Genomic DNA, 24,233 nt, shown 5'->3' with positions numbered 1-24,233 from the left:
TCGCTTCATTCCAGGCAAGAGGAATGTGCTCGCCGACAGTCTGAGCAGAGCGTCTCAGATAGTGAGTACCAAGTGGGCTTTGGATCATCTAGTAGCCAACAAAGTCCTGACTTTGTGGGGTTCCCTGACTGTGGATCTGTTCGCTACAGCGCTGAACTTCAAGCTCCCGCTGTACTGCTCCCCAGTCCCGGATCCCAAGGCACTCTGGCAAGATGCCTGTCAACAACGGTGGGACAACATCGACGTATACGCCTTTCCCCCGTTCTGTCTGATGAGGAGGGTACTCAACAAGACCAGAATATCGGTCAATCTCTCGATGACCCTTATAGCTCCGCTATGACATCACGCGGAATGGTTTCCAGACCTTCTGCAACTCCTAACAAAACTTCCGAGAGAACTCCCTCCACGACACGAGCTACTCAAACAACCACATGCCAACATCTTTCACAAATCCGTAGCTTCGCTTCGACTTCACGCCTGGAGACTATCCAGCATCTCCTTGCGGAGAGAGGATTTTTGCAACAAGTTGCGAACATGATGTTTGGACACCTGCGAAGGTCATCCGCAGGGGTCTACCAGGCAAAGTGGCGAGTTTTCTGTGGTTGGTGTCGTGGAAGGGGTATCTCTCCACTCGATGCCACTATTCCAGCAATAGCAGAGTTTCTCGTTTATTTGCAGGAGGAAATGCGCCTTTCGGTCTCAGCGGGCAAAGGCTATCGCTCAGCCTTGAGCTTGGCTTTTAGGCTGAAAGGAGTGGACATTTCTTCCTCGCTGGAACTCTCTCTACTCATACGTAGCTATGAGCTTACCTGCCCTCAGTCGGAAGTGAGACTTCCTCCATGGAACGTGGTTCAGGTTCTCAGGGCTCTTAAGAGACCTCCCTTCGAACCATTACGCCAGGCCTCTGATCGCCACCTGTCTTGGAAGACGGCTTTCCTGCTCGCGTTGGCCTCTGCCAAACGAGTTAGTGAACTTCATGGTCTCTCGTACGACGTCACCCATTCAAGGGGATGGGGGGAGGTAACGTTCAGGTTCGTCCCTGAGTTTGTTGCCAAGACTCAGAACCCTGGAGTGCCGGACCCACGGTTCGACTCTTTCAGGGTCACGACTCTCCGTTCTGTAACAAGCGACCCAGACAAGCTGCTATTATGCCCAGTGAGGAGCCTGAGGTGTTACTTGAAGAGAACAGCTGCAGTTCGTCCTCAGGTGCAAGCATTGTTTGTTAGCACAGGTAGCACGAAGAGGAGGGTCACCAAGAACACCATCTCGGCTTGGATTCGAAGGGTTATCCATCACGTCTTGAATCCTGACCCTCCTCCATCACATCGCCCTAGGGCACACGACGTCAGGGGCATCGCTACGTCCCTGGCCTTCAAGAGAAACTTCTCTGTGATGCAGGTGCTTCAAGCTGGGGTCTGGAAGCGTTAGACGACCTTCACGGCCCTCTACCTGCAGGACGTGACCCACAGGAGCTTCGATACTTTTTCTATTGGCCCTGTGGTGGCTGCACAACAGCTGGTCTAACCTCAGGCTCCTTTATGGACAGGTAGCAGTAGGTTGAGGGCGTTGTTACCCGGTTTTAGTCTGCGTGAATGAAAGAGTATGTCTGGCCCTTACTTCTTTCTTCATCCTCCCCTCTCTTGGGGAAGCAGCACTCCGCATAGCTGACCTCAACCTCTGCACGTAAACCATGCTTCCTTGTGCTCCTAGTATTAAGCTTAATACTGTCGCATCCCCCATACCCTGACAAGGTGGTATTGGGAACGTCCTATCCTGGATTCCTATCCAAAGGTCTCAAGGTCAGCTTCATAGGACAAGTCACGCTCTTTCCTCCACACACAACTTATGTAGGCCACACGTTCCTTGCGGAGCAAGGAACTTGTGAGGTGCAGGGACTCCTTTTCTCGGGTGCTACTCACTTGGAGTCGGAGTCCCCGGGTAAAGCCAAAGTCAGTAAGGCTGGGGACTTTCCACCCTTCCTAAGGGGTAAGTCACCCAATGTAAATAGCATGGTTTGTATTTCGGTTACGGAACAAATGACAAATTCGGAGATAATTTGTATTTTTTCTAACCATACAAACCTTAGCTATTTACACATATTTGCCCGCCAGCCCTGTCCCCCAAGTCAAGTCCTACCTCTAAGTGAAGTGAAGCAAGTCACTGGTGTGTGGGGGGGGGAGGGGTAGCAAGCTACCCCTTCCCCTACCCCCGCTAACTAGCGCGGGGGTAGTTAACCCTCGTTAAAATCTATTGGCTCGTCAATTTCAGCTACGCCGAAAGTAAACCCAGTGTAAATAGCTAAGGTTTGTATGGTTAGGAAAAATACAAATTATCTCCGAATTTGTCATCTTTATATCCGTCACAAATAAATAGTTAATAAGATATACCCTAATACATCATATGGTAATGGAGCCCACTCAGTGAGAAACAGGGCTTTTGGTTGGGGAAAATTTACTGGGATATTGGTAAATATTGGTAAAACTAACCATTTCTTCTTTATACAGTACATTATTCTCTGGGATGCGTAATAACTCCATGAAAAATTTCACAAACTATTAGCATCCTTTGCATCTCATTTGTTTGTCAATATTCTAAGATTTGCACGCATTCACTCCTGTTTGTTTGTGTGAATATACCTTGTTGCGTATAAACCATTTTAAGTTTTCTGCGCATTTGCTCCTGTTCGTTTGTGTGTATTGTATTACCTAGTTGCGTGTTAACCATTTTAAACTTTTTGCGCATTTGCTCCTGTTTGTTCATGTGTATTGTGCATACCTTGTTGCATATTAACCATTTTAAGCTTTCTGCGCATTTGCTCCTGTTTGTTTGTGTGCACATACCTTGTTGCATATTAACCACTGTAATATTTTTGCGTATTAGGCTCTCCCATTTTCTTTCTACCAATAGGATTCCTCCTGTTTGTTTGTTTGTGGACTCCTTTTAGTCCTTTTCTTAGTTTTCCACTATTTGGTTATGTCGTTATGGAGTGTCTCATACCCAAGTGTAATGGCTACATTTATATGAAAGTTATAAAGGAGTTTCATGGGGATTTCAATGGTATTTGTAGTGTAGTGAACAGAAGCAGATTTTTACAAGCCCATTGTGTCATTCCACAAACGTTACATCTTATTCGGAAGACAAACACATTCCTTACTGTAACTATTCGGTGAAAATCACAAAGACAAAGAGGATGTCTCAATTATAATGTAAGGCATTATTTGTAATTTACTTTAAATTTTTGTGACCGAGGAAGGCTTGTGTGACCTGGGAACTATTAGGTTAGGGTGGTTGGTATGTGTTAAGTTTTGTGGCCTTTTGAACAAATCTTGAATTTTATATTTTGCTTACGGGACAAACTTTTTTCCATACAGTTAATAGTGTGTTTGCAATGAATTTTATCTTTATTTCATTTGTAAATATTCATGTTTTTTTTTTTTCCCCCCACCCAATTCCCCCGGTTGGGATAACGTGAGAATAGCTTAGTTGTGATGGAAATAAAGGTCAAATTCCTTGAAAGCACACTATTTACTGTAGGTAAAGTTGTTTTTTCTATTAGAAATGTCCTGTGTTAAATTATAATTTTACTAAGAAATACTTGGAGATTTATTTTACTGGACTTAATTTATGTGAAATATTCACTTTCTATTAACTTTAGTAATTGACTTTGCAAGGTATTCCATTACAGTACTTTTGAGTAGCTTACCTTGTAGGATCTTTCATTATTGTGCTTGCTAGATTGCTTAACTGTAAGGATACAACAAAGATTTGTTTTTGTTTGATAATGTAAAATTTCATGATGATTTGTAGTTTTTAAAAGTATAAAGGTCATTCATGAGTGGTGGAGGTAAGGAACAGGTGGTTGCACTTGTTGCATGTTATCTTATAGTTGTATCATATAATGATATGATCAAACTATGTCCAAAGATATGCCCAAACTTCAACTAATGAGAGCAGGAAGGTTATTGCTGAAAACTCAATAGGCAGACATATGTATAGGCTTTCCCCATACACTTATTGTCTCATATACCATTTATGAGACAATATAACTTAATTTATGTCTGTTGCCATTTTGCAGATCTTTCTCTTATAGTATTCACTCTTTTTCCTGCTTAGTAGGTAGTTGTATTGATACTTAGTATTTCTTTTTTTTTTCTTCTTTTTTATTCTTTTACTAAAGTATATCCATCAAACCAAGGAGATTGGTCATTAACAGCTATAGTCTCTTCCATCAGTGGGCACATGGTATCATATTCACTTTTACTCACTCTATTATAAGTGCTTGTAAGACAGTTAACACACTTAGCTCCCAACAAACGGTTATCATGATCACAGGGAATATTGATAGCATCCTTTATTTTCTTTGTAATTTCTTCAATAAAAACTGTAGAGAAATTTGATTTATGTCTAAAGTTTATTTTCTTTACTACTGCATGTTTCTGTAGAGGTAGACTAAATGTGTTGAGTTTGTGCACTGGGGAGATAGTACATTTCTCTTCAAGATTTATATCAGATAAAATTTTATTCATTCCATCACTCAAAACTAGGTCTTGTATATACCCAGTTAAAGTAGTTGTACAGTTGATATGATTGTAATAACTCACTAAATACCAAAGCGTCGAGATTTGATGTGTCATCCATCCAAAAATTGAAGTCTCTGCAAATAACTAATTCAATTTTCTCCATATTAATCATCTCAATGAATGCACTGAATTCTTCAAAGAAGATACTAGTACAGTATATGTTCTCGGAGGTTTGTAGACTTACAAAAGATATTTTTCTGTTATTATGCGTAAAGTTTATTTCTATATATTCAAAGCTTGTTACACTAGTTCTTTTTGACATTTTGAGATTTGAGTAACCTTTTTGAATAAAGAGTCTCATACCCCCACCAGACCTACCCTTTCTCAGAATGTGAAACGAGGTATGTGTGGGGGGTGTCATTCCAGTGATCTTAGCCTTGTCAAAGTAATTTAACCATATTTCAGATGATTTTAGTATGTGCAAGCATTTCTCGTTTATCAATTCTCGAATTTGGATAGTTTTATTACTAACAGATTGTATATTTACGTAGCCTCAGTTTATGACATCCTTAGTATCCATGAGCAGTATTTTCTGCTAGTCTTTTCAATTCCAACTTCAAAGATTTGCAATCTCTTGAATTTACTGTATGGTCATTTGGTTTGTTTAACTTATTGCAGTTTATACACTTTGCCATTTGTGAGTTACATTCTTTGCAGGAATGTTTTTCGGAACATTTCCCGCAGACTTTATCATCAGTTTAAAACTTGCAATCTCTTAAAATGTCCATACCTCTGACAGTGGTGGCAGAGGATCACGTGGTATCTATCACATGTGTCATATGTACCCCATTGCAAAATAGCTTTGTCACCATTATCGTGAATAGCCTTTCGAACTTCAGAATCACATTTCAACACACAGTGGGTAGTCCCACCTGCAGCATTTTTCCTTAGTACCACACTTATCCTCTCTTCTACAGTTTGGATTTGGTCTAGGTAATGATTTCTTTGAATCAAGGCATTTACTACTTCATTTTCATCATTTATATTCATTGAATATCATTATTTTTGGTTTTAATGTTGTAATTTTTCTGGTTTCAGTGTCGGGAACCAATGTCTGAATTTTGCTTGCAGCCTCTTCTCTGATCACTTTGTTACCAAAGTTTACAACATTTCCATTTAACGTTGACATCGTGTTAAGTTTTATAATGATAAGTTCCTGTTCGACCTTAGGTTTTCTTTCAGTAATTTTAGTTGTATTTGTTGATTTAATTACCAACAGATAATTTTTAAGAAAAGTTGGTTTGATTTTAAATTATTTTGTTTTACAGATTATTAAAGAAATGCTAGATTCTGGTTCTGGTACAGATGGAACTTCAGTCAAGTTTATTCATATGGTTCATCCAGACGAAAGTGTGAGATTAGCAGCTGCTGAGAAGTTTGCCAATAGGTTATCCAGAGGCTTGGTAAGAAGTAAAAAAAAAAAAAAATGTTTGTTTCATCATAAAACCTTTATTTCAAAATAAGTTTTGCCTTTCTTTGTGAGTACAAAAATTAAACTAGACATTTCATTCCCTACAAGTAATAAGTGATTAGTTACAGTTGGTTAGGCATTGCATTTGTGATTCCCTTCCCAGTAGTTAGCTGTCTTATTACTGCATTGGTAAGAAAAAACGTCTGTCTTCTAAACCTTATCTTGCAAATGAATGACATTACAAGAATTTAAACTACTGACTGCTTGTAACTAGGGCAGTCTTAGGTAAATACACTAACCAGCTGGGGATATAAGACTTTCCTTTTTTAACTCTTTGGGATGAGGGGCTCAAAGTTTTGGCAATACTTTACATAAGTTTGGCAAAAGTTTTAGATTTTCTCTGAAAGTTATAAGATTTTTTATATATATTTTTCAAGTGGTGCATTAATAGTAGCTTGTTAAATGCCCTTTGTAGAGGTGATCTTGTTTTGTTAATGCAAAAAAGTTTGAGATTCCAATTTTGTTAATGTGAAATTTGAGGGTTTACCTATGAAAATTCTTTATAATTGTATTTTTATTTTCTCTTATCTTCCAACAGAAGCTTGTATACCTGTTGTCCAATATTTAATTAGCCTTTTTTATTTTTTAGGAAACAAGCAAGGAGGTTATCATGTTGAATCTAAGTTATATGCTAGCTGATGATTGTCCTTCAATTGTTAAGCAAGGGCTTTCCATTAAGAAGATTGAGGATATAATCGATACTTCTTTCCTAATCAGTGAATGTAAGAAATTGATAAGAAAAAGTGAAAAACATGGCGATACCTGGAATAATGTAAAGAAGTTAAGTGCAAAATGTTTAGCAAAGGCCCTTTCCCAGGAACACTGTTCTGATGACCAATGGAATGATGCAGTGTACATCTTTTTACCATTTATATTGTGCCCCAAGAATAATGTTGATGTGTCAATTGCAAAGGCAGTTTTAAATTCAGAATTTGGTAGACGTATTCCTCTGTTGAATGCTATTGCCTGTGATATGAGTGTTGTAATTACTGATAAAAACATAGAAGGTACAGAATACTCTACCAAATTATGGCAAATACTACCAAAGGTTATACATAATATATCTGCCAGTGACAGTTCCTTATGGGAACTAATCAGAAAGCAGTTAAAACAAGAGGATAATATTATGTATCAATTCATATCTTTGGTATTGCTTTATTTTGGATTAATAAAGGAAAAGACTGAAAAGAGTTTACGTCTTAAATTGGCACATTTGGTGATGGACTTTTCCTTGATGAGCATAGAAAACTTCAAGGTACAGTATATGTTTTTTATTTTGGTTGAATATCTTTTCTCTTTGTTATTGGAAGTAAATTGAATTGCTAATTTGAGTACAATAGTTCTTATTTTCTGTATTGACATTTAGTGAGTTTAGAAAAAGTTATTAGAACCATACTAGATAATATAGATGAATATCAAAACAGAATTTACTGCTTTAAGTTGCCAGTCTAATGCTGAAAAAAATTTTGTGTAGTAAAAGTCTTAATACATTACAAAAATAATTCCTTTCCATCCAGTTACTTACATAAAACTTTGTCCCTATGTGAACTACAGATCATTGTCCTTTAGGTAGGGGAATATGTTTTCAACATGAGCTGAACGGTAGTTATATAATTTAACAAGCAATTAAGCAACGGGGAGGTGAGGGCAAGGAGCCTCACCCCTCTACTTAGCAAAGTCTCTTCGTGTTTTCGGCCGCATCAAGTACAGACGTATTGATGGGCCCTTAATTAAACTTTTCATTCTGATTGTTGTGATGTGAAGCAAAACATTCGTACATGAGAGGATGAACTTTACAACTGGTTTTTGTTAAACTTGCTGTAGATCCACGCTGAATGTGGTCTTGTTAGTGGCATGATTGTTCACAATCATTCCCATGTGCCAAGTGTAGGTCATGGCCACATTTGCTGTACCAGGAGTATGCTTTAAGGGGGAGGAAGAGAGCTTTGTTTCTTCATTCTACTCATATGGTGTATTGGCTAGTGCTTCTCTTGCACTTGCATTCCTGGCTCGATCCATAGGGAGTATGCATCAGGAGCAAGAAGCCCTTGGAGCTGTGTCATCGACTTTCAGGTTTTGGTGGTGTGTAGAGTTCCTCTAGTGTTCACCACACCCCATTTGAGGTTGGAGCTTCTTTTCCATTAGTGCCACCGCTCAGGTTTTGTCCTCCTTAGGCCTTTCAGGTAGGGTCCCCAGTGCCATTGTCTCCCTTGGTGACACCAGTGTTGAAGGGCGTAGTTAGTGCTTACCTGGTGTTAGTGTCTCCTGTGATGTCTGCAGTGGTTCCCTCTCCCTGGGCATGGGTGGTCCAGAGGCCGGAAGGACATTTTCCCCCCGGTGCCGGGGATTTCCCCTTGCGTCTCCTCTGACTCGGTCATCCCTTTCTCCCATTTCCTTGTGCTTTCACCCTGACCCTTGTGCCAGGAGGTCTGAGGCTCCTGCTCCCCTGTAAGTGTGAATACCCTTCCTTTTGACTGTTCCCCACTGTTCTATTTTCCCCCCTCGCGGGAAAGTCATGTTCTGGGTCTCTCAGACTTTAACATCTCTGTGGAGTCTGAGGGGAGGGTTAGAAGGAGAAAGAAACCTGCATGCTCTTCCTCATCGTCCGCTCCAAATTCACACTGTTCATTCTTTTTCTAAAAAGAAGTAGTAGAGGTAGAGATCCACTCCAACATGGTCGTAGGAAGGGCTCCTTTCGATACCACTTTGATTAGGTGAGGTGGACAGCACTCTAATGGCTCCCTGCCCCATAGGGAGGAAGCCTTATGTTTTGGGTTCCTCTGGACTAGAGCCATGACCTCATGTCACACATCTAAACCTCCCGCGACTAGAGTCCCCGGCTACCCCAGTAGCAGAGTAAGGTAGCTGAGTCCCCCCCAGGGGTGTGGCTTGTCTCTGGCTCCCCTGGGGCCATGGCTCAATCCCTCGACTATCCTCATCTCCTCGCTTGTGGGCTCTAGTCCCCTGTTACTTTGGTAGCCAAGTGGGACAGATGTTATGGCTCTGAGCCTTGGCTCAGGTCCCTAACTACCCTAGTGGCTGAGTTGTTTGCTGTCGGGGCCGGTGCCATAACCCAGTGTCACTGGTCTGCACCTCGGAGGCCCCTGTCCTTGGACTTAGGTCCTGGCTACCCTTGCATCTGGGCAGGATAGATTTGATTGGCCCCATTCTATTCCCAATGCATGGAGCTGGAGCAGTGACCCTGTGTCATAGCCCCAAGCATCATGCTCCCAGAGCTGTGGCCTGGGTTATTTTAGCCGCGATTGATTGGTGTCGGCTCCATGTTTCAGCCCCTGGGCAAATCCCCCCATCCATGGCTGGGGCACTGGTCCCAGATTACTTTGTTAGCTAAGTGGGACAGGTGTTACTGCCTCACATTTCAGCCCCCCGCTCAATACATGGGGTCACGGCCTGGCCTGGGTCCTCTGCTACCCTGGTGGCATGCTTGACTGATATCAGCCTCATGTTTCAGCCTGGGGACCCTGTGCCACAGTTCATTGCCTTACCCCTCCATGTCCTGAACTTGGGTATCCAGGCAGGACACTTCTTTAGCCGCAGTTTGTGACCGCGTGTCAGAGTACCAAGGCTCGGCCACCAGGAGCAGCCTACCCAGGTAGCTGAGGTTGACTACGGGCCAACCAAGGGAAAGGCCCGTGCCAACAACAAGTGTTGGCTTTAATACCCCAACAACAACAGCTCTAGGTTTCTGCCCCCAGGTCCAATGCACTAGCCAGGTCCATGACCCCATATCACAGCCCCAGCCATGCCCACTGTGTTGGTTTGGTTCCCTCGGCTACCTTGGTAGCTATATGGAAATGGCATAGGATTCCATTTTTTTTGGCTCCTGGGGCAAAGGCACGGGACTGGAGCTGTGACCCAGGATCATGGATCGACTTCCTCAGCTATTCCAGTATCCTGGTGATTAGGGCACTAGCTTACGACCTCATACACTTCCCCCCTCCCCCCAGTTAATGAAGGAGCTTAGTCTCCCGTTCTGCTGTGACATTGGACTTACTCTTCCTTCAACCCTCGATACTACAGTAGAGGAAGTTAAGAAGATGGAATCGTTCAGAGCTTTTATTGCAACTTGCCATACCCTCTTCCCTGGCTAGGTAAGAGGGTACTCGGAAATGGTCTGCATCAGGATACCAGACTTTAGACCAGTTCCGACAGAGGCGGACAATCCTTATTAGAATGTATCTGATGGACGTCCATGCACACATTCGTGAATGCAATGTTCGGAGAGAGGCTGCCTGGGATCTGCCTTCGGGAGGGGCCTCAGTTATTGAGCGGCACTTCGTTGACACTCTAGGTCTCAGGCCATTATGAGGCTGCCTTGGCCTCCTCCTTCTCAGACTATTTAACTCTAGAGGTAGCTCTGTCACTTCGGAACTTTTTGGGGCAAGGAAGATCTCCAGGAGTTTCCTAGACTATGACATGACTGCCCACAACTCCCAGAAGGAACCAATGCATGTAGCTCCTAGCTACCTAACCTATTCCTTCCAGGCAGTGGGACAGTGGAAGAAGGGAATCAGAGGGTTATGCTACTGCCAGCATTCACTCACCGTTTTGTACACCCAAGAGTAGAGGATAGCTTGTCATGCCTTTTGGCAAACCAGTAGAGGCTTAAGGCCAAGCCTTGGATAGTAAGGATCCTTTTCTTACCACCCTTTTAAGCCCTTCACCCCACTATTTTTCTGATAGAGTACTCATCCAATCTACTAACATTGGCAAAAGTCCTGGCCTTGCAAGCAGAGGTAGGAGGGATATTGGAGAGGAATGTACTCTAGATCGTTCAAGATAAATCTCTGGACTTCTACATTGGACTCTTCAGAGAGTCAACTGGGGCCTGGAAGCCAGTCATCAACCTCTCACTATGGAATGAGTTTGTGTTCAGATTTAGTTCAGGAGGAAAACAGTGTGATCTGTGCTTAGTTCCATCAGAGAGGAAGATTTCTCGGTTTCAGTGGATTTGAAAGACTTGTAAATTTTTACCCGTGCATTAGTCCGTTAGAAAGTAGCTCCCATCTTCCTCTACAATACAATGTTCCAGTTCAGGACTCTGGGTTCCGAACTGGGTATTGCCTCTAAGGTGTTCATTCAAATATTCACCTTGGTGATAGGTTTGGGCCACTATCAAGTTTATAACTGTGGATGTATGCCTGGAATGGCTGATCCTGGCCTCCATCATGTGGCAGTTCTAACAGGATCGAGATCGATTTTTTTTTTATTTCATGATTTGGGAAATGTGATAATCAGGGAAAAGTCGAGTCTTTTTCCAAGCCAAGGTTGAAGCACTTGAGCATGCTGGTAACACAAAGGCAGCAAGAGTCAGTCAGTTAGACAATCTCATCAGCAAGCCCAAGGAGGTAGTGAATCCATTCTGTCAAACACAGAACTCCCAGCATGGAGCTAGCAGAATCTTCTCGGCCACATTTCCTCACTGGGGAAGCTCATTCCTCAAGCAGGTGCCTTCATCAGATATTTCTTCAGTGCTGTTTGTAAAATCACTGGTCAATCTCCAGGGATCACCCTCCTCCTTGTGACAGCGGGACAGGAAGCTTAGGTGTATCTCATCTGCTGCCTAAATGAGGAACCCTCATATAGGAGTCTAACTCGACTCTCCATATCTTGACATACAACTGTGTTCATTTTGCATCGAGAGAGTGGAGGAGCGCATCCCTGAACAACCTAGTCATCACAGGGTGTGTGGTCAGAAGAAGCATCTACTCTTCAATGTCCATAGATTATTATTATTATTAAATGCTAAGCTACACCCTAGTTGGAAAAGCAAGATGCTATAAGCCCGGGGGCCCCAATAGGGAAAATAGCCCAGTGAGGAAAGGAAATAAAGAAATATAGAATATTTTTAAGTATAGTTACAACATTAAAATAAATTTGTTCCAACACGGAGTACTTACCTCGAACTACTTTCTCAGGAGTATCTGGGATCTCCTCCCAACCGACCAGAATTTTGTGTAGTTTACCCTACTCCCGTTTTCTATGCGGGGTAACCTCTGGCGGAGTGATACGCACCACGAGGCGACCCCGGGTCAGAGAGCATGCTTGCTGAGGTCTCGATCTCCAGTAAGTTTTCTGGTCACGTCGCGATAACATCTCGACGCTCTCTCCTTACCCAGTGCGCCCCTTTGTGTCCCCGACCCCCCTTGTGTCCCACGCGGTTCTCACGTGGTCCCTTTGTGCTCTTCCTTATCCTTTTCCCTCTGTGTTCCTGTGTCTCGCGGTGTCTTGCTAGTGCGTAATGGAGCATCCCCGTTGTTGCCCTAGGCCTATGGCCGGTAAATCATGTGGCGCCTTCCTCTCGAAGCCTGAAGTTGACCCGCTCTTCTTGTGTTCTTCGTGTAGGGGCATTGTTTGGTCCCCTACAGCCACGTGTCCAGAGTACGAGTCCTGGAATGAGGTGCAGTGGGTGCGTTACGGCACCAAGAAGAAGAAGTCTTTAAGGAGATTGCCTAGGAAACCGAGTGTCTCTTCGCCTCTTGCTTCGCCCGGTGCGTCGTCGGATAGAGTTTCTCAGCCGCCTTCCCCTACCCTGAGTAGGGGACGAGGTAAGTCAGTTGCAGGGAAGATGCCTATTGCTCTTCCCCAGGAGTCTGAAATTCCTGGTAGTGGGGTTGTGTCGTCGATCCAGGCAAGTGGGGGGCCTGAGTGAGGGACGGCAGTGTGTTCGGAGGACGGAGTCCTGGTGCCAGCAAGGCCCGTCTCTTCTGACGATCCTATGTAGGGAAAGGCTGTGGCAGCGTCTTCTCCCGCTTCATGGGCCTGTGTTTCAGGTATGTCTGCAGCCGAGGGTGGTGTCGAGAGGGAGGACTCGCCGCCGTCAGACCCCCTTGCGTGGGCGCCGCTGAAGACACCCTTCAGATCACCCTTGAGGCTGGAAGAAGAGTTCGAGACCTGGTTCCCCAGCAAGGAGCTGCCTCGCTCCCCTTCAGCACCTTCAGCAACGCTCCTGTCCGTCTTTCTGGAGCCTTCGTCGCCGGTCGATCGACGCACGGACCCACCAGCAACGCGGCACGATTCAGGACCTTCAGTGAGGTCCTACAAGTCTTCGGGCTCCTTGGTCGGGTCTTACTCCTACTCCTCAGAGGACGGAGCCCCGAGGGACCATAGAAGACGGCGGCATAAGTCCCGCAGGAGAAGGTCACGTTCCCGTTCCCGTTCCAGATCCCGCCATGCTGGGAGGCGCGCTAGATCCCCCAGGAGGAAGTACAGGAGAAGCTTCTCCCCCGAGGGAGGAATGGGTGCGGGTCGCCATCCCACGTAGCCAACTCTTGGGAGCTTCAGCGGTCCCGGGCACCTCGGGCTGGCTCCCGAGGGCTCGTTCGCCAACTAGGTACGTCCCCAGCAGCAGGTACAATCGTCGGAGAGAGTCGTCACCTCAGGCCCCTGGGGACAGGAATAAGTCCGCGAAGGTTCCGACTCCATCTGCCCAGCGGAGAGAGTCGCCCCTTCCATCTGGCAGCCGCGTCCCAACCTCCAAGTCTGTGACGAGTCGACCGGAATGTGAGAGACACCTTCCATCCACGGGCAAGCCCGCAGCCTCCTGGACCTCCGTAGGCAGAGATAAGCCCAGGACGGAGCCCTCCATCTAAACGGCGATGCCCGTCCTTCTGCCAGAACCGCCGAGATTTGACCGCGCAGGAAGATGCCTCTTCCCCAAGCGGCACCCTCTATCAGAGGTCCCCCGTCACGAGCAGAAGAACATCCAACGGAGGGTATAGAAGACGGCGGCAGAAGTTTCGGCCTACAGGAGGGTTATAGGCCTCATTAGGCGTCATCACAGGCTGGACGAGCCCAAGCCCTCCACGGATGAAGACTGGCTCTCGGGCCTCAGCAGGCTGGTCGATGCACCCATGCAACAGAGGCCCTCACTAGCTCTTCCCTTGGCTAGGCTGGGCATGGCTAACATAGACAGGATAGTGGCCAGCCACACAGAAGCCCCCAAGAGTCAGAGCGCCTCCAAGCTTCTCCAGGGTCTCAAGACCCAGAAACGGTTCTACCTTCCCGAAGGGCGCCGCGCAGGTCCCTGTATGGTAGAGCCAGCAGTCGCCATCCTAGGCCAGGGAGTCGTAGTTTGCTTCTCCCCTTCTGAGACCTCCATGATGGATGACCTACCCATGGACCTGGTCTACGTATCGTCGTGGCTAGATTGGTGGGCTTACAGACCTCGCACAACCTCGCGGTTCCAGAGAACCAGACCTTGCAGAAGGAGCTGATTAGCTCGGGTGGGGAAGGCCCTCAAGTTCCTATCTTACCAGTCCCTCTCACAGGCCACCAATTGGGTACTGCAGAAGAGAGACACCGTGCTCAGCAAGCTCGTCAGGAGACTCTCGGACAGAGAAGCGAGGGCCCTGAGGAACCTACCCCTGTGGGGCGACTCAGTGTTCCCCCTGAAGACGGTGGAGGAGACAGTAGAGAGGGTCAGGAAGCTGAAGGATGCGGGAGAACCCAGACCCCCTCCAACGAGAAGACCTGCCCATAGAAGGCCATCCTCCGACATCTCGCTCTCTCCCCGCACCTCACCTAGCCAGCCCAGAAGAGACGCGCCTACTACGGCCTGGCCTCAATCTTCGCAGCCCTCCCGTAGAGGAGCGCCGACTACGCAGTCAGCCTTCAGGCCTTCTTATTCGGCCTCCAGAAGAGGGAGTTCAGGCCGCGCCTCTCGAAGAAGGTAGGGAGAGAGGCCCCCTACTCCTGCCGAAGCCTCATGTGGGGGGATGCCTCAGACGTTCTTGGAAAACATGGCGAGATCACGGGGCAGATCCGTGGTCCGTAGCGGTACCAAAGGAAGGGTACAGGTTGCCCTTCCTAGCGGACCCCCCACCTCTGATACCAGATCTACAGGCGGAGTGGTTGGCACCCAAAGACCCCTTGAGAATAGCGGCACTACAAGAGGAAGTCTCTGCAATGCTGGCGAAAGGGGCAATACAACCAGTCAAGAACCCGGGTCCAGGGTTCTACAGCAGACTCTTCCTGGTGGAGAAAGCGACGGGGGGCTGGAGACCAGTCATAGACCTCTCAGCCCTCAACAAGTTCGTGTGCAAGACAGACTTCAAGATGGACACTCCGAAGTCGGTCCTAGCGGCCTTGAGGGAGGAGGACTTCATGATGTTCGTAGACCTCAAGGACGCATACTTCCAAATCCCAGTCCACCCCTCCAGCAGGAAGTACCTAAGGGTAAAATGGGATACCCAAACGTTGCAGTTCAAAACCCTCTGCTTCGGTCTATCGACAGCCCCTCAGGTCTTCACAAGGATCTTCGCAACAGTCTCAGCCTGGGCACACGAACAGGGCATCCGCCTGATTCGGTACCTAGACGACTGGTTGTTATTTTCAGCCTCATGGGAAGTACTGAGGGAGCAAGGTGCGAAGCTCCTGCAGTTCTGCAACGTCTTGGGTATCATCATCAATCTGGAGAAGTCCCAACTGATACCCTCCACCAGGATGAACTACTTCGGAATGGTCCTGGACTCCCGGTTGGCGAGAGCCTTCCCTTCCGCGGAGAGACCTGACAACCTAGATCAGATCCTCCGGCCCTTCCTGTCGGGCCAGCCCAGGAGGGCCGAGGACTGGCAAAGACTGATAGGCCACCTCGTGTCGTTAGAGAAGTTAGTCCCCAGGGGAGGCTCAAACTCAGGGGAGTACAGTGGAACCTGAAGGAGCTCTGGAACCAGAGAGACTCCCCGCACAAGGTGGTCCCAGTGTCCCCGGAGACGAAGGAAGTCCTGGAGGGGTGGCACGTCAGATCGAACACCCTCAAAGGAATGCCCTTCGCAGCCGACCCTCCGGAGATGCTTCTGTTCACGGACGCATCCAAGGAGGGTTGGGGTGCCCATCTCCTCGACAAGACAGCAAGAGGAAGTTGGGTAGACGAGGAGAGGAGCCTGCACATAAACGTGCTAGAAATGATGGCAGTGCAAAGAGCGTGCCTAGAGTTCGTCCATCGGCTCCGGGGAAACACCATGGCGTTGATGTGCAACAACACCACGGTGGTGGCCTACATAAAGAAGCAAGGAGGACTGAAGTTGAAGGAACTGTGCAGCCTCACGATGGAGTTACTAGAATGGACCAAAGTGGAACAGATCAAGATCTCAGCCAGATTCATTCCGGGGAAAAGAAACGTCCTGGCCGACGGCCTCAGCAGAATGGGTCAAGTGGTAGGGTCCGAGTGGTCCCTGCACCCAGAAGTGGCCAAGACACTCATTCTGAAGTGGGGCTCGCTGGTGATAGACCTCTTCACCACGAGACTGAACGCACAGCTCCCCGTGTTTTGTTCTCCTGTGCCAGATCCAGAGGCGGCGTTCGAGGAGGCCTTCCAACACCCTTGGAAGAAGGGTGAGGCGAGCGGACAACCTGTGGATGACTTTTGTAGCGCCCTGGTGGCCGGAGAGAGAGTGGTTCGCAGATTTAAAGAAACTGACGCGCCTTCCACCTTGGCCCATTCCGGACAGACCAGACCTTCTCCGGCAACCTCACTTTCAAAGGTTCCACGAAAACCCTTGGTCCCTCTGCCTTCACGCGTGGAGGTTATCGAGCGCCTCCTGAGGAAGGAGGGATATTCGTCGAGGACGGCAATAAGGATGTCAGGGTATCTGAGACGTTCGTCAGCCGCAGTATACCAGGCAAAATGGGCTACCTTCACTAAGTGGTGCGTCTCGAGGAACATCAGGCCGTTGCAGGCCTCCATCCCGGAGATAGCAGACTTCCTGGTCTATCTCAGGGACGAGGTAAACATGTCCATCCCAGCCATCAAAGGAGTCCGGGCAGCCCTGGGCCAAGTCTTCCTCCTAAAGGGCATCGACCTAGGTGCCTCCAGGTATATCTCGATGCTCATCAAGAGCTTCGAGCAATTCTGCCCCTTCAGGCCGTTAGGGTGCCCCAGTGGGACGTGGCTAGAGTTCTAAAGATGTTGTCAGAACCCCCCTTCGAGCCCCTCAAGGACATCTTGGACAGAGAGCTCACCCTCAAGACAGTTTTTCTGTTAGCTCTGGCATCAGCAAAACGGGTAGGGGAGATTCATGGACTGTCGTACGAGGTATCACACTCGAAGGGCTGGCGTGAAGCTACCTTCAGGTTCGTGCCATCCTTTGTGGCCAAGACTCAGAATCCAGCAGTTTGGGGCCCCAAGTTTGAAGGATTCTCAGTACCGGCAATCCCTCGTTCGGACAACCCGAGGGACTTGCTTCTGTGCCCGGTCAGGGCGGTACGGAAGTACTTAGAAAGGACAGCCAGGCTTTGACCCGAAATCAAGAGTCTGTTCGTGTCCTCGGGACTAGTAAAGAAGCCAGTCTCCAAGAATAGGATCTCCTTCTGGCTCCGGCAGGTGATCATCAGAGCCTACAGTAGTGCAGGGGTCCCCCGTCCAGGAAAGCCCAGACCCCACGACAGAGGTCTAAGTACTTCGTTGGGTTTTGAGAAGAACATGGCAGTGGGCCAAATCCTGAGGGCAAGTACATGGTCTAGTCAGTCTACCTTTACGGCTCACTACTTGAAGGACTGTTCAAGGAAGTCCCTGGACGGGTTCTCGCTCGGTCCCGTCATTTCCGCGCTCCAAACGATTTAAAGGTGTAGCCCCAGTGGTAACCGCGGGCGGTAAGTCCAAGAGACACAGGTTCCTTCCTTACCCCCCTTTTATTCTTCCTCTTTTACCTTCTCGGAAATGACCCCAAAAATCCCTTAACTGCCATGGGATACACTATCATTAGATGGACGAGTCTCCAAGGATTTTTTGCAGAGGTGAGTTAGACACTAAGATAGTTTTTTGCGTAATTTTCCCTATTTTCTCGTGTTTTCCTTGGGGTCAGCAGAACCTAGTCTCCTATCTAGGTTCCTCTTCTATACTCACCACGGTCTCTAGGTCCGGAAGGACACTCCCACCTCCTAAAGTATGTCTCCTAAGAAAGTAGTTTGAGGTAAGTACTCCGTGTTAGAACAAATCACAAATTTTAAGTAATTTGTATTTTTCCTAACAGTACTTACCTCAAACTACTTTCGGGTCATTGCCCGCCCATCCTACCCCGAGTGCCTTACTGGACTTCATAGAAACCTAGCTGTCAAAAACTTACTGGAGATCGAGACCTGAGCAAGCATGCTCTCTGACCCGGGGTCGCCTCGTGGTGCGTATCACTCCGCCAGTGGTTACCCCGCATAGAAAACAGGAGTAGGGTAAACTACACAAAATTCTGGTCGGTTGGGAGGAGATCCCAGATACTCCTAAGAAAGTAGTTCAAGGTAAGTACTGTTAGGAAAAATACAAATTACGTAAAATTTGTGATATTTCCTATAAAAACTAAAAACTTTACAAAACAAGAGGAAGAGAAACTAGATAGAAGTGTGCCCGAGTGTACCCTCAAGCAAGAGAACTCTAACCCAAGACAGTGGAAGACCCTGGTACAGAGGCTATGGCACCACCCAAGACAACAGAACAATGGTTTGATTTTGGAGTGTTCTTCTCCTAGAAGAGCTACTTACCATAGCTGAAGAGTCTCTTCTACCCTTAACAAGAGGAAAGTAGCCACTGAACAATTATAGTACAGTAGTTAACCCCTTGTGTGAAGAAGAATTGTTTTGCAATCTCAGTGTTGTCAGGTGTATGAGGACAGAGGAGAATCTGTAAAGAATAGGCCAGACTATTCTGTGTGTGTGTGTGTGTAGGCAAAGGGAAAGAACCGTAACCAGAGAGAAGGGTCCCTTATAGTACTATCTGGCCAGTCAAAGGGCCCCATAACTCTCTAGCGGTAGTATCTCAATGGGCGGTTGGTGCCCAGGCCAACCTAGCATTGCAAACATTCCAAGAACATTGTAGAGGTATCCGATGGGTTGTTGCGACAGCACCACTGTAGAGGCTTATGTCTAAAACTGCAAGCTGACTAAGTGAAAGCATTTCTTGATAGTATTCCATGTCGTAGAGTTGTCAGTCAAATATAATCTAGGTAAGAGGAATGGATTAGCAAGCAGATGCATTTCTTGATAACATCCATGTCGTAGAATTGCCAGTCAAATATGTTCCAGGGGAGAGGAATGGACTAGCAGACACATTTAGTTGCTAAGGAAGGGTTGTAGGGTCAGGTTGGTCCCCACATCCTGACATAACAGAGAGACGTCTGGTTTTTGTGGTTCTCCAGGGATTAACCGGTATGCTATACTGTTAAACAGAAAGCCTTCCGTATTTTCTTCCCCTGTTCAGTCCCATGGTTGGTGTTTGAAGTCACCTTCTAACACCCATGGGCTCACATGGAGGGTTACACCCTTATATTCAACCCTGTTCCATCGGCTAGTCTACCATGTGGGATATTGCCAGGACTCAGGTTGATTTTCGGGGGTTACCAGATGGCCTCAGCTGAATGGTATCCTTCTCTGCCTTTTTGACATCCCCTTGGCCCTCACTCTCCCAGGGAAAGTGGGCCATCTTCTACAGTTGATATCATTGAAGGGATTCTTCTCAGGTTGAATTATCCTAAGATTAGATTGCAGAGTCTCTTCCTCCTTGCTTAGAGAAGCTCCTCTCAGTCGCTGCTGTCAAGGCTACCATAGTCTTTCAACAGAAATGGATACACCTCTCCTTGTCATAGGAGTTGCCTGTGCTTGGGAGTAGCTTGGAACAGTCTTGCTGTTCTATGTACCTCAAATGATGTCCAAGCCTTTGAGAAGGCCTCAGTCAAGGTGAGCTGCAATATTATTGTCAAAGAGTTTAGGAGAGTTACATGGTCTCTACCTTAATTTTCCACTTTGAAAGGGGGTGGCTAGTGCCGGGGCACATGGCCAAACTCAGAACTTGCCAGGGCACGGCCCCAGGTTCAAGCCTTCTCCTGTATAGGAAGCGTCAAGTGACGCAGAGAGGAGATGTTTTTGTGCCCTGTGATAGCTCTGTGGTGCTATCTGAAGAAAATCTGACATCTCAGACCAGAGTGTCAGCATCTCTTCCTCAGCACTGGTAGAAACAGTAAAGAGGTGTCTAGAACACCATCTCTTTCAGACTTTGGGAGTTGATCTGTAATGCATATGCTTCAACTGCTGAGATAATAAAGGTACCAGATAGGACCGGAACTCGTGAAGTTATGGGCTAGACCCCATTTTTCCTTTCAAGAAAAAATCTTGCTGTCCGCTAGGTACGTTTATATGCTTCCAGAAGACTAAAATTACTGCCAGATCTTTGCTCAGACAGTATATATAATGTTTATAACGCTTAACATTAACTCTTCAAAAACTATTTTATAGCACCAAAATTTAGTACCTAAGGAAGTGAGTATTAACAAGAGGGAAAATTAAAAAAAACTACTTAGTGTTTTAGGTTGGGTTGTGTAGAACCTAGAGAAGTTCTCCTCCATTCTCCCTAGACAAGGTGGAGGATGGTGCAATATTTACCAACCTGTTGATCATCATATTCTAAGTATATTATTCTGGACTGCTATCCCCTTTTTGAGAAGGGATCCCTCCTTTGACCATGTACCAATCTTTTTGAACAAGCCAGGCCTTATCAGCCTATTTATCCTAATGATAAACAGATTTGAGGTTGCTGGAGTCATTATCATCACTTCTATAGATTGATATTTCCACTGAAGGAAGAGAACCTACCAGTTTGGTTCGAGGGCGACTGCAGACCTACCAAGCTGCGAGTTTTCTTACCTAAAGGAAGATGGTTTGCATTTTATGTAGGAAGAAAACAGAAATTTTTAATTAATTTTAATGTATCCTAGTTATACAAATCTGATTCCTTCAAGTTAAACTTCCCTCCTCGACCACTCCTCTCAGCCCTTACTCCTGAGTTGAAGATTCATAAATGAAGAGACTTTGACAAATAAGGGGATGAGACTCATTGCTTTTGCTCCTACCTGTTGCTTAACTAATTTAAATGATTTAAAATCCATCCAGCTTGTGCTGAAAACATATTCCCCTACCTAAAGGACTCAAGTTTGTATAGCAAGGAAAATTACACATTACTGCTCAAGTTTTCTAGGCTGACTTATATGTCATCAATACAACCTCTCTCAAGGTTAGCTAGGGACATGCCTTAAGAGATTGAGCTGTGTACCTTCGTGATTTTGGAAATGCGGTTCTTGAATTTGATGATGGCCAAAATGATGTGCCAAAATGCACATCCGTCACATGATTGCCATGGATTTCCCCTAGAGGAAAAGAGCAAAAGTCACTGATAGTAACACTCTTGATCCCACTTAGGGTTGTCCGGGTTATCACATCCAAGCTGCTCTTACTTGATTTTACTTTGATTCATCTGTAACAAAGAAAAAATTCATTGAAAAATTCAATTATTTTCTTATCACCCTGGAGCGGGGTTGTATATCCATCCCTTCCTCAAATACCATGGCCACATATCTAAAAGAGAGATAAGCTCAGAAATATACTTAAACCTTTCGCTATGATAATGTCATTACACGTCAAAAACATGCCTGGTGATACAGACAGTGACGTCCGGATACTTCATCATTATTATTATTATAATTATTACAAGCTAAGCTACAAATATAAACCATATGGAAGTTAAAATTACTTGTATAACTCATATATTCTACAAAAGAGTATATCGCGGTCATATATCATACAAAGGTCACACTCACGCACAAAATTTCACTAAGAAATCTCCTCTTCCAAATATTATCCTCTCCTCCTTTCTTCAGTCAACTAATGAAGTCTTTAGGAATCTAGCCTTTATTTCTGATTATGTAAGGCCGAGGGCCAATGTCATTGACTTTGGGCAATATCTAGATATTGTCATGTGGATTGGATTGGTGTCTTGGCTTACCCTGGATGAGGATATTTAGGGCAAGAAAGATGTATTCCATGGTGTCTCTTTTGGCAATTATGTCACGCAGGTGTTTTGAGGCAACTGAGAAATATTTTCACGCATTTAGCAGTCAAAAGATTATGCCGACAAGTTGATTGTCATTCGACCCATCATGTATTACATCATTATAGATGATTATTAAGTAGGTAACTCTTCCATTTAATGATATTTTATCACTAACTCTTTATTTTAATTCTTTCTATATTAGCCATAAATACCTTTTAGTATAAAATTTGCCCTTTTAAATGATTGCACACTCATAGGGAAACCCAGTGTATAGTAAGCACTTCTACCTGTCCTAGGATTTGAACCTTAGTGCCGCGTTGAAATGAAGGTGAACAGTAAGACTGACCATTTGGGTGTGTAGTGTACAGAGAAATGAGTTGACTGCAGAATTTAATCCTATCAAATTCAGAATTTGTGCTTAGAATTAAAATCAACCTATCTCCATCATTATACTATAGCTGATTGACAAGTATGCAACACAGAACCATTTTATGATAATTTTATCACTCATAATTTTTATTTTTTTCAAATACAGTAAGCCCTAAACACCTTTTAATAGAAAATTTGCTCTGTCATGGTATCACAAAACCATAGGGAAATTATTTTTATGGTAGTAATTTTGCTCGGCCATGGATTCGAACCTTAGTGTAAATAGAAATACACCAAGATAAACAGTAAAACGTTGATCATTCAGTTGTAAATAGAGATAATAGTTGAGTCCGACTCTGCTATATTTAATGCTGTCTTATTCAAGATTTGTACTAAGAATGGAAATTAACCTATCACTATTATAACTTGATTGTTAAATACATGACACTTGAGTGTTTTATGATTTTATCATCAATGGGATTTTAATTTTTCAAATAAGCCACAAATACCTTTTAATATCAAATGATAAGTACCTCTCTCCAGCCTAGGAACCTTGGGGCCAAGTAGAAATGTAAGTAAGCCGTCAGACTGACCATTCAGCATTCGAAGAATGAAGCAGTCATCTATTAGACACTCAAGGATCCATTTTTACATGTGCAGGCATACTGGCTGACTGCCATTTTCTATCTTATAAAGTGCTTGGGAAGATTTCATCAAGACAAAAAAGGGTAATTGTAGGTAATGGATTTGTCAGGAGACAATTATTTTTTCAGATGTTAATTAAAGTTATTCTTTTCAGAATGTGACCTGCACTAATGCATCTATGGATAAGAAATTGACATATGATGACTTTGTAAAGTACAGCGCAGAAGTATCCTCAGGAAATATCCCTGCTGATTGTATTGCACTATGCATGCTTCAGGCTGTCAAAACCTTTTCGTTACCAAATGAATGCTTGAAAACTAAATATTGGACGCCAGATATGGAGGTAAGAAATTTTTATAGTTTTTTCTCTATTTTGTTATACTATAATGAGCCAACGATAATAATGATATTAATGAGGATTATTAGAATTCGTGTCTGAATGTTATTTTAATTTGTCACAGATTTCATCTTTGTTTTTGAATTATGATAGTTTATAGAAAAAAATACCAATGTAGGTAATACAATTTTTCGGTTACTTAATATTTGTAGTATATTTTGAGTAATCCTTGTGTTTGGCAATGGCGATTGGGTCATTCATATGAAGAGAATAAGAAGTTTTGGAAAGAAGTGAAGAGAGTAAGGAAGCCTGGTGCAAGAATTGAAGAGACAGTGAAAGATGGAAATGGAAGGTTGTTAAAAGGAGAGAAGGCAAGGAAAAGGTAGGCGGAGTATTTTGAAAGTTTACTGAATGTTGAGGATATTAGGGAAGCAGATATAATTGCTGTTGCAGGTGTTGAGGTGCTGGTGATGGGAGATGAGAATGAGAGAGAGATTACAAGAGAGGAAGTGAGGAGAGCACTAGATGAAACGAGAGTAGGAAAAGCATCTGGTATGGATGGTGTGTGAGCTGATATGTTGAAGGAAGGGGTGTGATTGTACTTGAATGGTTGGTGAGATTGTTTAATATGTGTTTTGTGTTGTCAATGGTACCTGTAGATTGTGTTTGTGCGTGTATTGTACCATTATATAAGGATAAGGGAGTTGTGCATGAGTGTTGTAATTCAAGGGGTATTAGTTTGTTGAGTGTAGTTGGAAAAATGTATGGTAGAGTACTGATTAATAGGATTAAGGATAAAACAGAGAATACAATCTTAAAAGTACAGGGTGGTTTTAGAAGAGGTAGGGGTTGTATGAATCAGATTTTTACAGTTAGGCAGATATGCAAGAAATATTTAGCAAAAGGTAAGGAGGTGTATGTTGTGTTTATGGATCTGGAGAAAGCGTATGATAGTGTTGATAGGGAAGCAATGTGGAATGTGATGATGTTATATGGAGTTGG

The 24,233-nt window shown here is 44.9% G+C and overlaps 1 protein-coding gene across 1 annotated transcript in view; it reads left to right on the top strand.

Annotated features, from left to right (window-relative positions):
* Nucleotides 1–24,233, top strand: part of LOC137631754 (HEAT repeat-containing protein 1-like) — a 622,900-nt gene that overhangs the window by 460,133 nt on the left and 138,534 nt on the right. Inside the window, exons 10-12 of the mRNA XM_068363681.1 lie at nucleotides 5,849–5,983; nucleotides 6,641–7,306; nucleotides 23,049–23,237. Coding sequence (XP_068219782.1) covers nucleotides 5,849–5,983; nucleotides 6,641–7,306; nucleotides 23,049–23,237 — 990 coding nt within the window. The remainder of the gene's footprint in view (nucleotides 1–5,848; nucleotides 5,984–6,640; nucleotides 7,307–23,048; nucleotides 23,238–24,233) is intronic.

The sequence above is a fragment of the Palaemon carinicauda genome, chromosome 40 (assembly GCF_036898095.1).
Source record: "Palaemon carinicauda isolate YSFRI2023 chromosome 40, ASM3689809v2, whole genome shotgun sequence".
NCBI classification, from domain to species: Eukaryota; Metazoa; Arthropoda; class Malacostraca; order Decapoda; family Palaemonidae; genus Palaemon; species Palaemon carinicauda.
The sequence above is the reverse complement of the archived record's forward strand: the minus strand, read 5'-3'. Positions and strand labels throughout refer to the sequence as shown.